The sequence below is a fragment of the Schistocerca piceifrons genome, chromosome 1, assembly GCF_021461385.2.
Source record: "Schistocerca piceifrons isolate TAMUIC-IGC-003096 chromosome 1, iqSchPice1.1, whole genome shotgun sequence".
Taxonomy (NCBI): Eukaryota; Metazoa; Arthropoda; class Insecta; order Orthoptera; family Acrididae; genus Schistocerca; species Schistocerca piceifrons.
Window position 1 is genome coordinate 938,901,359 of NC_060138.1, and position 14,456 is coordinate 938,915,814.

The 14,456-nt window shown below is 40.1% G+C and overlaps 1 protein-coding gene across 1 annotated transcript in view; it reads right to left on the bottom strand.

Annotated features, from left to right (window-relative positions):
- The window catches only part of LOC124776695 (DNA-directed RNA polymerase I subunit RPA1), a 307,614-nt gene that overhangs the window by 157,436 nt on the left and 135,722 nt on the right, over window positions 1-14,456 (bottom strand). Inside the window, exons 13-15 of the mRNA XM_047251802.1 lie at window positions 5,724-5,882; window positions 1,194-1,366; window positions 830-1,115 (exon numbers count right to left, since the gene is read on the bottom strand). Of these exons, the coding sequence (XP_047107758.1) occupies window positions 830-1,115; window positions 1,194-1,366; window positions 5,724-5,882 (618 nt within the window). The remainder of the gene's footprint in view (window positions 1-829; window positions 1,116-1,193; window positions 1,367-5,723; window positions 5,883-14,456) is intronic.

The window sequence follows — 14,456 nt, forward strand, 5'->3', positions numbered from 1 at the left end:
GGTGTCAGTACCAAACGCTTGAATTAAAATTCTGAACATTTCTGCGGTTGTTTTACCGAGTTTAAAACAGAACTTGATACAGCAATCCTGTTCTCTTAGGTTGGTCATTGCAAAATCACCAACATAAGCAAACATCAGAATGGAAAACTGCCCACCAACAAACATATCCACTTAGGTCCAAGCTGCTAGGCATACTGATGTGCACAAAACATGTATTATGCTGCTTCTAGTGGTCTTTGGTTATACTACCGTTTGTAAGCACGGTTCACCCAAGTTTGGAGAACTTTTGGGCTGCACCTCGAATGTCAACCTAGGAAAGGGAAACAAATATTGGGGTATACCTACATAATGGAGCATATCCTAAAAGGGAGGACACGTTCTTTATTTTTAAACTGACTGTACCTAAAGGAGCATACTAATACGTAAAACAAGGACTACACAATGCATACATAACATTCCGAGCAGTCCATCAGGCATGGTGACAAATCTGAATTTCTGTTTTTGTGGGCATCTCTTTAGTAGCTGTGCTATTTAAATATTTATCACCAAATTGAACAAAGACATTCTGAATATTTTTCAACTTTTCACACTTCGAATAAAAATCATGCACAGATCAGCAGAGCTACAGTTCATTCCAGAATGTTATATGGGTAAGTAGCAACTAACAGCATAACTGGAATAGTTTGACGAGAACAACAATGTTACCAGCAAGGACACAAACTGCAGAGACTTCAAAAACATAAGTGAATGACCTTCGGAAAGACTGTAGCATTTATCACTGCTATTCAACAAAATTAATGCCAACACATAGGACAAATGTAATTTTTACCTCTCTACCAGCCATGCAATGGAAGAAAAATTCCTGCGGCTGTATGCCTGTCATGAATCGGCCGTCTATGAAACCTCCAGCACGTGGGCTCATATCAAATGGCAGGAAACTCGGAAGTGACTTTCCTGACACCATTAATGGCGGACGCTTTCCTTCCAATTCTATCTGTCCCAGAAGACATGAAATTTGCATAGTATTTACTGTGGATCCTTTGGCACCCGACTGCACCATTAACTGCAAGTTATTCATGGGAAACTTCTGCAGCAAACCTGATGGAAGACATGCCCTGGAAATAAACATCAGTATCAAATACGTTTTATAAAGGCGTACATAAGCACACACTCATCCAGTATTACAAATATACCCGTTGATGTTGTTTGTGAAGTTATCCAACTGACGTTTATAAGCTCTGTCAATAAGTGTTCTCCATTTAGCATTTCGATCTCCATAAACTTTAAGAAGCTTTTCTTTCACCTCTTCTTTGTCTGGCTCTTCATCAGTAATGTTAAGTGCTGCTGCTACAGCTTTTAAACCAACCTGCAATTGAGATTAATTTGAAACAAAGAAATCCAGTAATAGAAATAGCAGGAGTCTGATACAAACTGATTTAAAAGTTTTGCACGTATAAATTATTTAATCCATTATGACCCATTTGATTTAACTGCAACTACAACTGATTGATCAATTCATTACTTTCAAGTCTGTTAAACTGCACCCTACTGACAACAGAGGATCACTCCCTGTTGGATCCCCCCATTTTAATCTGGGCCAGATGCCTCCTGTACAGTCCGCTGAGTCTGGAACATACAGATCTGCTCAGTAGTGAAGCAAATCTAAACATATGTGCATCTTGCCATATGCTGCTTAAGGGGACACAGTCGCGAACAGGCTCAAATTTTAGTCTTAATCTATGCTCCAATTATTTGGCTACAAAATGCCGTTTGTTTCATACAAATCTGATTATTGGATTCAGGGTTATTAATTTGTTCGTGAAGCATGGTAACTAGCGCCACATCCATTTTTGCTGTGTCTTTCGCAGTAGTCAGCATTGACTACAGTACAACAATCATTTATGTTCCACGGATATAAATACTCTTTATTTGGGTTGCAAGAGAGAATTGTTATTCTGATGTTTGCCAGCCTGTCTGCATTGTCGACAATCTTTTGTCAGTTTCTTCATCCTAGTTGTTTACTTTTTGGTGATACAAATGTAATGATTTTGTGAAACGTTGTAACACAATGGGTAGAATAAGGAAGTTTGGATATAAGCCTAAGTTTCGTGGAAATAAATATGTAAAAATAAACTGCGAAACTGCTAGTTTTGAACAGAGGGCAGATAATAATATTGAAAGTGAAGTCAGTGCGAGTGTCAGTGCTTCAAGCAAGAAGCTTCTAGGTGCTGCCGGTTTTCCAAGTGCCTCTCAAATGCGTGACAATGCAATATGTGGTGTGAACAGTGTTTCTGTTGTTACTGACACAAACATTCTGATCTCCATGAAGTTATTACGTGAACTTATCGAAAAACACACAAATTGTAAAAACTGTGGTGGAAACGTTACTTTGCACAAAGATGTGGTGAAAACCAAGGCAATTGTTTGTAATTTAGTTTTGACATGTTTGGAATGTAGCTGTACTGCCAATACAATGTCATCCCACGTAACAAGAAGCATATTGTATGAAAACAATATAAGATTAGTGTATGCACTTAGATCTATTGGAAAAGGGTGAAGTGCAGGTGCTGTTCTTTGTGCAGTGATGAACATTCCTCCACCTCCAAGAAAGTTTGATGTTTACAACAACACTATTGGTGCAGTTGTAGCTGAGGTAAGTGAATCTACAATGTTGAAAGCAGCCAAAGAAGCAGTTCAGTTGAATGATACGAAATCTGACCCAAGGCAAATTTCTGCTGGTTTTGATGGGAGTTGGCAGAAACGTGGGCATACATCCCTAAATGGCATTGTGTCAGCAACTTCTTTTGATACTGGGAAGGTTCTGGATATTGAAATTATTACTAAGTTCTGTGACATCTGTAGCAAAAATCCCACTATACAACATGTGTGCAAAAAGGACTATGATGGTTTAAGTGGAGGCATGGAAGTGTCTGGTATTGCTAACATTTTCCAAAGGTCTGTGCAGTCAAGAGGTATCCTCTATACAGACTATCTTGGGGACGGGGACAGTAAGGCTTATCAGAAAGTGGTAGAAGATAAACCTTATGGGCCTAGAGTCAAAATTAATAAACTGGAATGTATAGGACATGTACAGAAAAGAATGGGATCACGACTTCTAAAGATATGTAAGGAAAAAAAGTTAGGTGGTAAAGGGGGCCTGACAAAGGCTGAAATAGACAGGATCCAGACTTGTTATGGTATGGTCATTAGAAATAACTGCAACAGTGTAGAAGCAATGAGGAGAGCCATCTGGGCTATATTCTTTCATAAAATTTCAACAGATGAGAAACCACAACATAACCTTTGCCCACGGGGACCTGACAGCTGGTGCAAATTCAACAACCCAGCTACATCTTCCAGCTATAAGCACAAACATTCAATTCCAGAAAAAATCCTGCTAGCTGTGAAACCCATTTTCAGAGACCTTAGCCGACAAGAGCTCGTGAAAAAGTGTCTCCATGGATTAACTCAAAACCCAAATGAAAGTTTGAATTCTGTCATTTGGATAAGGCTACCAAAAACTGTTTTCGTTAGAAAAGAAACACTAAAATTTGGTGTTCATGATGCAGTGATGTGCTTCAATGCTGGTGTGTCAAAGAAGACTGATGTATTAAGACTCTTGGGAACAAAGGATGGTATCAATACTAAAAGGGGACTGAAAACGATTGACATGGACTATATCCGTTAAGCTGATATTTCTGCAGGAAATGCTACCAAGGAGGCCAGGATAGCCAGAAGATCAAAGAAACGAAGAAAAGAAGATAAAGATCAAGAAGCTGAGCCACAGTATAGCCCTGGAATGTTTTAAAAGTGTGTCTGTATGACATTGTACATTACTTTCTTGCATGTAAAACTTAAATACCATTTTTCTCAAAACTACATTTTTTGACCTTCTGGTACACTTTTCTCAAAAACTATGACTGCTACAGACATCAGACTTACAGTATCTCTTGTTAATACAACGATGATTAATTAGATAAAAAAATAGACCAGTAGTGATAAAAAGAACAGATTTTCAAGCTCCAAGGTGTTTAGAAAAGTTTTAATTGTTTGTCCTATAGAACAAAAAAAAAATGATTACTCATGAAATATGTAAAATACATTAACCAGTTTTATGTGATTTGAGAATGATGTTTCAGCTGTACACTGTAAAAGTTTCAGGTCTTTATCTCCATTAGTTACTTCAGAAAGTGTACCTGACGTTTGCTCGTTTTAGCATTGATTCCTTATGGGAGTTCCCTCGCGACTGTGTCCCCTTAAAGCAGAAGCTCTTCCAATTGAGCCTCCCCAATACAAATGTGGTTCTATTCATACACTTGTGTTATACTCACATCGACATCAGGCAACTGACAACAACTTCCGAATAAACATCTCTCCATCCAGTATAGTATTTAGCCACAAACATCAGTGTTGTTCCTGCATGTTTTTAATGTCATTTACTCACCTCCCAGTATGCTATCATATCACCCTTTCTTACCTCTTCAAATAGGGCAAAGAGCTTCCTTGCTTCATCTACAATCCAACTGCTTGGCTATATGTCCTGCCCAGCTCCACCTCATTTTGGCATAATTACATCTTCCACCTCACTTTGTTTTTTGAACCATTTGTTATTCTGTCCCTCCCAGTAATTCCAAATATGCATCTCTCCAATGTCCACTTTTTGATGCTTGGTGTTTGAATGGGTTTCTCATTAAATGCAGTCTACAAACCATGTAGATGTTACATGTATTTCTGAATAACATTTCATGTGGAAACAGGAATGGAGAATGCAGATGGATACAACTTGCTATTCCTCCAGGTAGAGAAAGGAGGAGGAGGAGGAGGAGGAGGAGGAGGAGGAGGAGGAGGTGCAGTTTTAGACTAACCTTGAACAACTAGTAGACAGTTCATTTGACTTGGAATACTCTTGACACTTTGGAACTTGAACTGATATTTCATTTGATCATATGGCTGCATACACCTACCTATTTACAAGCATTTACTGCAGAACAGGGCTTTGCATTTATAAGTCTATCATGGGACATACAGACAGAAATTCTACATCTGTCCAAAAACCCTAACTTTACTACTTTACTTTTCAATTCTACAACTCAATTGGGTGATTCTCTTCCACACATCTAATTTGTTATGATCACTAGTCGCTTTATTTCTGATACTGAATAAATAGCATATTTTAATTCAATTTCAAATTAACCCTCATTCAATAAACCTCTCCACATATTTTTGAAAGCAATTATTAAATTTTGTAAACTGTGTCTGAGAAATTATATATGATATTTGGCAAATATAGCTGGACTTTGTGTCAGAGTGTACTATCTGCCCCTCTGACATACAATACAAGCTAGGTTTATTCAGACAGAGTCACAGATTTGTCCAATCCCTTGTGCAGGTTGATAAAGGAATTCTCTCACTGATTCCCTTTAGTTTAACTTACCAAGCAGGGGAAGCTTACATGCTGAAGTTAAAACATGAGCTTAGTGTAAACTACAGATTTTTCTACAGAAATAAAGATAAAATGACTTTTAATTCAAAAATATTCCCATCTGAATTGCTCAGCCACATGTAAATAAAATTCAGTGTGCTTTTTAGTTCACATCTGTAGAACATTTAGATATTCCCTTTAATCTCATTAACTTGTTATTTATATTTTTTAATGAGACTCTGAATCAATCACATTCCATTGATTTATAGGCAGAATTACAATCAATTTTTTTATGTGGTACCTTTCTGCATTCTTGTATGATGGCCGTCCTTTGCCTGTCTGCTTCCTCTACAACTAAGATGTCTTCAATGCCTAGTGTGAAGCCTTCCCTTTGCATAAATGATGTAAACAGTTTGGTAAAGGAGCTAAGTAGCTTACTTGCACATACACCGCCATACAACTGAAATGAACACAAAACTGCAATTAAAAATATTGTTTTGTATACATATAGGAGGAGTTATACTTAACTGATCAATACTATAAACATCATATTTCCAAGCAACCAGTCAAAACATATTGTGCACAATGACTGGACCTGTTTTGTTCTGGAGCAAGTGGACAATAACATAGTACCGTTTTTCGTCATCTGCTACATCACCTCCTAAGGAGTTATATACCAAGAGTAAAAAAGGTTCAAAACAGAAAGCTTCTCTTTCTGTGCTGTAATTCAATATGGTGAAATGAAGAAATAGCAATACAGAAGGATAAAACATTGTCTCAACCATTATCATATTATATTTTCATATGATTTATTTAGTAACAAAAAATTTTTTAACACTGAACATAGAAAAACCTTTATACATATTTTTCACTCAATATTGTCCTAGGAGAATAGCTGAGTGTAATACTGTCTTATACTATGATCAACTCTTAGCAATGAGTTTGACATGACTCTCGACAAAACTAGCAAAGTTTTTATTTCACCTTGATATTTCAATATGCGATACATTTTCAAACATCTAGGAAATATTCAGTAAAAAGTAAAGATATAAATCACACTTTAAACAAACTGCAAACATTACACAAAGTGAGTCGCAAAACTGTTGACCAGGCAAGAGCATAATTTTCAATTAAGAACATAAAGATTCAAGAAATTCAAGCCCTTGAATTTTCTCATGGTGAGAAGTCAGAAGAAATGATTTGTACAACTAGCTAAAAACTTTCTACATCCCAGATCTCATTAATATTTCTTTATTTACAGGAACTGGTTTCCACAGGCTTTGCTGTCATCTTCAGGTCATCAAATATCTTTGTTATAAAATGTGTTTACTTTGAATTGGAACCCCATGCCAAGTTGTCAAGTTGGTTGTTAAAGTGTAGCACATTACACAATGGTCTGTCATAAACAAAACATTTAAAATCAAACACTTACCTCGTGCACGTCGCCATGTTCATATATGTTGTACTCACAGGTGATTGTTACGTCATAAAAATCACGGTACAAAATCAAATGCACAGTAGCGTTTTCCCTGATAGACTGAAATATGCTATTGTTATACCTTTGCATAAAAAAAGGGGTAGGTCTGATGTCAACAATGACCGTCCAATCTCCCTTCTAACAGCTTTATCCAAAATTTTTGAGAAAGTAATGTATTCAAGAGTAGCTTCACATATCTGTAAAAATAAAGTACTAACAAAATGTTAGTTTGGTTTCCAGAAAGGTTTTTCAACAGAAAATGACATATATGCTTTCACCAATCAAATTTTGAATGATCTGAATAAACGAACCACCCATTGGGATTTTTTGTGATCTCTAAAAGGCTTTTAATTGTGTAAATCATGAAATTCTGCTAGACAAGCTCAAGTATTGTGGCATGAGTGGGACACCTAACTGGAAGAGTGCAGAAAGTTGAAATAAGCAGTTCTCATAATATGCAAAGATCAGCACATTCCTCAAACTGGGGAACTATCAAGAATGGGGTACCACAAGGGTCAGTTTTGGGTCCTTTGTTGTTCTTAATATATATTAATGACTTGCCATTCTATATTTATGAAGAGGCAAAGTTAGTTCTCTTTGCTGATGATACAAGTATAGTAATCACACCTGACAAACAAGAACTAACTGATGAAATTGTCAATAATGTCTTTCAGAAAATTACTAAGTGGTTCCTTGTAAATGGACTCTCACTGAATTTTGATAAGACACAGTGCATACAGTTCTGTACAGTACATGGTATGACGCCATTAATAAATATAGACCTTAATCAGAAGCATATAGCTGAGGTAGAATATTCAAAATTTTTAGGTGTGTCCATTGATGAGAGATTAAATTGGAAGAAACACATTGATGATCTGCTGAAACGTGTGAGTTCAGCTACTTATGCAATAAGGGTCATTGCAAATTTTGGTGATAAACTTCTTAGTAAATTAGCTTACTACGCCTATTTTCACTCATTGCTTGCATATGGCATCATATTTTGGGGTAATTCACCACTGAGGAATAAAGTATTTATTGCACAAAAGCGTGTAATCAGAATAATAGCTGGAGTCCACACAAGATCATCCTGCAGACATTTATTTAAGGATCTAGGGATATTCACAGTAGCTTCTCAGTATATATACTCTCTTATGAAATTTGTTATTACAACCAAACCCAATTCAAAAGTAATAGCAGTGCGCATAACTACAATACTAGGAGAAAGGATGATCTTCACTATTCAAGATTAAATCTAACTTTGGCACAGAAAGGGGTGAATTATACTGCCACTAAAGTCTTTGGTCGCTTACCAAATAGTATCAAAAGTCTGACAGATAACCAACAAGTATTTCAGAAGGAATTAAAAGAATTTCTGAATGACAACTCCTTCTACTTCATAGAGGAATTTTTGGATATAAATTAAGAAAAAAAAGAAAAAAACCAAACAAAAAATTGTTAAAAAAAGAAAAAACAAAAAATTATTAAAAGTTGTTATATTAACTTAATTATGTTGTTAAATTAACTTAATTATGTCATGTATCGGAAAATTTGACTCGTTCGACATCATTACGAAATATCGTATTCATGATCCATGGAACTAGTATTAATCCAATCTAATCTAATCTTTATGTTAGCTGGACGTGTTCTAATCAATGAACATGTGCCTTAGATGGCTTATAAGTTATAACAGTTGTACCCTGACCAGCTAATGTAAACAGATGTGCTACTGTGCATTTTATATTTTATTGTGTACTGTGATCTGTATGATGTAACAATCACCTGTGAGCACTACATATACAAGGTGCTTTTTGATTTTAAATATTTTATTTGTAACAAACCTTTGTATAGTGTGCTACAGTTTAGTCACTAACCTGACAACTACGTGTGATGTTCCAGTTCAAAATGAATACATTTTATACCAAAATTTTTTGAAGACCCGAAGATGACAGCAAAGGCTGTCAAAACCGGATGTTGTAAGTAAAGAAATATCTATGTGATCTTGGCTTTAGAAAGTTTTTATCAAATTCAAACCCACATTATGTAATTTATTGGTAACATAATTACTTAAGACAGCTATTAATAATCCATACAATTATCAAATATAAGACCAAAAATTCCTGGGAACAAGAACTACAAAAATATTATTTTGAAAATACTAGTTCTCATTTTTCACGCTGCGCATCTGGATTTTCACATTTACATACATTCTGTGGAAAGAAACTTTTACCACATGCATTCAAATATTATTTATAATGTCTTGCATGTCCTCCATCATGACAGGGGGCAGGACACCTCATGCATTCATGACCTTTATCTCTGGCCAGAATGCAACTGTGCCAGGTGGGAGCAGCAACCTGCAGTGGTGGCTGGAAGGGGAAAGGATAGCATGGTAGAGGTGTGGGAACATAAGTGAGTACCACCTGGCTGAGCATACAGGGACTATGTAGAAAGTGGCAAGACAAGACCGCTATGAGCAGCCTCAAGAGCCTGCGGAGGAGGGAACAGGAACAGTGAGTGGGAAAGGAGAGAAGAAAGAAAGACTGGCAGGTGTGTCGGCAGGAAGTGGCGCACAATGAGGGTAACAGAAGGGGGCAGAAACTATTGGTTGGAGGCTGTGAGGACAGTAGCTTACTGAAGACTGAGGCAGGGATGGTTTTACAAGTGGAGAATGTGTTGTAAGGATATCCCCTACTTACACAGCTCAGAACAGCTGATGGTGGAAGAGAAAATCCGACAGTCTGGGTTGTGAAGCAGCCATTGAAATCAAGCATGTTACGTTCAAGTGTATGTTGTGCCGTAGGATGATCCAGTTTACTCTTGGGTACATGGTAGTCATACCAATACAAAAAGCTATGCAATGATTGTAGCAGAGATGGTAATAACATGGCTGCTTTCACAGGAGACCTGGCCTCTGATGGATTAGGATAAGCCTGTGATAGGACTGAATAGGAAGTGCTGGGTGGGTGGATTGGGCAGGTCTTGCACCTGGGTCTTCCAAAGGGATATGATACCTGTGGCAAGGGTTTGGGTTGGAAAGTGACATAGGGATGGACTAGGATCTTGTGAAGGTCAGGTGGGCAATGGCACATCACTTTAGGAGGGGTGGGATGGCTCTTGAGCAGAATGTCCCTCACTTCAGGTCATGATAATAGGTGATCAAAGCCCTGGTGAAGGATATGGTTCAGTTGTTCCAGTCTGGGGTGGTATTGCTCACAAAGGGGGCACTCCTTTGTAGCTAGTTCTCCAAAGTGGTGGCAGGATTGCCGGATGCATGGGGATATGGCATGGAAAATCTATTTGTGGACTAGATCTGGGGATAGTGCCTGTCTGTGATGGCCTTTGTCATACCGTCACATAATGGTCAAGGGAGTTCTTGTAACAGCAGATGGTCCATCCCTGAGGGGCCAGACTTATGGAAGGGATATCTGGTTTGGATGGGATGGTACCTCTCGAAATGCAGGTACTGTTGATGGCTGGTGTGCTTAATGGTTGGTTTGCTGGTTTAACAATTAAAGGGACCAAAGCAAGAGGTCATTCATCAGTCCCTCCTACCTAGAACAGGCAAGTCAGCAAAAGCACACTTGAAAGAAGGGCCAAGTGCACAAAACCTCAAGGTCTACTAGATGCCCTCAAAGACAGAAAGTGCAATGGGGATCATAGCCCCCACCACTTATTGGAGGCATCCCATCCAATAACACGCACAAATGATTAGAAATGTGGACAGGGTGAGGTAAGCACAGGAAAACACAGGAAGAACACCAACAAAACACAATGAGAATGTGCAAGAAGGGGAAAGAAGAACGAAAGATCAGGTGGGGCAAGGCAGACCCCCAAGCCCAGACAGCCATTCCTGGTTGGGGCAGAGGAGGTAACACGGCACCCTGACAACTTCTCAATGAGCCAATAAGGGTGAGGTGGCCTCTTAGACAAAGTGATAAAAAAGGGTGATGGACTCCTTGCAAGAGGCCACCATGGAGGACCTACACAGATTCGTGGTCTACTTTATCGCCTGCAGTTTGTTCGTCAAAGTGAGTATGTCATTCTGTATCATAAATCCTTAGAACTTGACAGCATAATACCAATCAAATGTCCAGACCTCAAGAGACGGCTTGCCAGTAGCCAATGTGGAGAGTCAGCCAGCAAGGTGATTCCCCGGAATCCCAACATGACCCGGGGTCCAGACAAAAGCCATCAAGTGGCCAGATCCCAGCATGACCCAGGACCATATAAACACTACCAAGTGGCCACACAATTTTAGGGCAAAAAGGAAGTCCTGGGTAGTCAGATCCAAATGATGATGAGGGCAACACTGGTTAAGAGCTTGTGAACTCTTCAAGGAGTTACTATAGATGAGAGAGTGCTCACCAGTGCAGGAACGGAAATGCCCAATGGCACGAGAGACGGCTACCAACTTTTCAGTGGAAACACTGCAGCCATCTGGCGAGAAGTGGCGTTCATTACATCACGCATGAATGTAAGCAAAGCCAGTGTGACTGGCAACCATAGTGCCTCAATATAGACTGCTTTTGAATCCAGAAACACGTCAAGAATGAAGAAGAATTGGTGGCGGAGGGCTTGAGGCAGAGCCAAGTCTTTCGGAGCCTGTGATAGGTCAGGACAGGAGATAAGCAATGAGAGTGTACAAGAGCAGGCCTGGAGAACAGGTGGAAGAGGGGAAGCTGGAATTCTGAGAAATGGGACTGGACGTGGATGACAATCAAGGTCCCATGCCTGAGCCATTGTTGTGGGAAGTGGACCTCCAGAAATGAAAAGAGGGGAGAGTAGTTTGGGTGCTTTGGGGAACAGTGGATATATAACACATAAGTGATGAATTGTTGATGGCACAGAACCCATAATGGTGGAAACATAGCCTCTACGAGGAGGTGGCTAGTCCGAAAAGCACCAGTTGCCAGTTGTACCCCACAATGGTGTATCAGGTCCAGCATACGTAACATCGAAGGTAATGTTGAATGACTTCTTCAACCCAGACGACTGGACCAGTGCTTTGCAGAGCCAGAAAAGAATAGAGCAGCCCATTCCCCAGTTCGTATTGCTGAGACATCGTAGAGCACTGAGGTGCAACCAATATGTCTGCTTTAGCTGATGAATATGGGGAAGGCATGTCAACTGGGATCAAAGACCAGTACCAAAAAATTCTGCAAGTCCACCACACTGAGGGAGAGGCCATCAAGGTACAGATCCAGAGGGGACGGTTATAAAGGAGCAAGTATATGACGTTGGTTATCCACCAGTAAGTGTTGAAGTATTTGGTTATGCACCCACTCTGGTGCACGAGCCACGTTGGGGTAGAGATGGTAGGTTTAATGTGGATGAACATGTAGATGGAGCTTTCAAGAGAAGAGGAGGTCAACACCTAGAAAGGTGGCTGGGTTGAGGAAGCAGAAGGGAGAGAAAGTGTTGAGGTTGTAAAGGAATGATGGTAGGGTGTCTTGGTCCTGAGTTTGTATCATGAAGGTATCATCAATAAATCTGAACTAGACAAGTATTTGGGGTTTTGGGAGGCAAAGAAGGTCTTCTCTAGATAATCCATAAATAGATTGGCATAGGAGTGTGCCATGCGGGTGTCCATGGCTGCGGTGTGGATTTATTTGAGTACTTTTCCCTCAAAAGTGAAATAGTTGTGTGTTAGGATGTGTTATTTAGTAGCACAAGGAATTAGGTAGTGGGTTTGGAGTCCGAAGGACATTGGAAAACGAAATTTTCAATTGCAGCAAGACTATGGGTATAGGGGAAGTTGGTGTCTAGGTAAGTGGTGTCAACAGTGACCAGTAGGGAACTAGGAGTTATAGGGAGGTGGGAATGGTGGACAGCCAGTGAATAAAGTGGTTGGTATCTTTGACATGAAAGGCTAGATTTCAGGCAACTGGTTGGTACATAGCTGGAGAATGATGGTGAAGCTAAATTGAAGGTAAGGAATACCTGGTATGCAATTATAGATCAGGTAGGATGGGGGGGGGGATCATGGTTGAATAGTAATATAAATTGGTACAGGCAGGGTTCAGTGTTGGGGTTAGGTTGGCTTTGGTTGGTAGGTCTGATGACAAAAAAAGTGTTTGTATTGCAGGGATCAAAAGAGGGAAAGTAGGTGTTTAACAAGTCCAATACGGTTAAATTTGGGTGCAGGGCTGATGGTGACACCTTTGGATAAAACTGAAACTTCTGTGGGGCTGAGGATTTTGGTGAAAAGGTTAACAATAGTGATCTGGGATTGGCCGGCCGAAGTGGCCGTGCGGTTAAAGGCGCTGCAGTCTGGAACCGTAAGACCGCTACGGTCGCAGGTTCGAATCCTGCCTCGGGCATGGATGTTTGTGATGTCCTTAGGTTAGTTAGGTTTAACTAGTTCTAAGTTCTAGGGGACTAATGACCTCAGCAGTTGAGTCCCATAGTGCTCAGAGCCATTTGAACCATTTTTTGATCTGGGATTGTTTCAGCTCTGAACTTATTGGAATGTTGATAGGGAATTTTGAGGGATGTGACAAGTTGGAAAGGTTAACTAGGAAGGGTCTGGTTGTTGTGAGTGGTTGACGAGGCAAGGGATTCAATTTCAGAGATGTTATGTACGTATGAGGGATTGCACAGTACCAGATTCTTGTGGAAGGGGCAGAGGCAGTTTTGGGAAGCTTGTGCCACAGAGATGGATTTTTGTAGCACTAGGTTTATAAGGAACAGAGATGGGTGGATCTGAAGAGGTGAAGGTCATTGTGAAAGGAGGGGTAGTATCCAGACAAAGAAATTTTTATAGTTATGCTACAACATATTGCGTGGGGAAAAGGGGGGGGGGGGGGGGATTCCATGAACAAGATGTGGGACCGAGTTTTAGCCAGTGAAAGGGATACTTTTCTGAAGTGCTGCACAAAAGATAGTGCAGAGACCATTGTGGCAGGGATGGCATTGGGGAAATGGGAAATACTGTAGGAAATTGGCAAATGAAGGCAGAGGTGGGTGTCTCCACTTTAAGCCCACCAGCCAATATCAGTAGCTGCATTTTGCCGACTGCCATCCCACCCACATCACAAAATCCTTTTTATACAGCCTGGTCACTGAGGGATTGCATACCTGCTGTAACAAGAGCTCCCTTAACCATTATGTTGACGGTCTCACAAAGGCGTTCATAGATAGACACTATCCCCGGACCTAAACCACAAACAGATCTCCCATGGCATATCCCCAGACACCCAAAATCCTCCAACTGCCCCCAAGAATCAGCTAGAAAGGAGTGGCCCCCCTTTGTCAGCCAGTACCACTCCAGACTGGAACAACTGAACTGTATCCTCCATAATGGCTTTGACCATCATGCCCTTAAACGAGGAACATCCTACCCTAGTTCCTTCCCACCCTCCTAAAGTGGGTGGTCCATTGCACACCCAATCTCCACAGTATCCTAGTCTACACTGTGCCCCTTTCAATCTCGATCCCTTGCCACAGGCATAATATCCCCAATCCATTTATCCAGCACTTCCTGTTCCAGTCCTGGCACAAGCTTACCCTGTCCCACCAGAAGCCACACATCTGTGAAAGCAGCCATGGCATGTACCA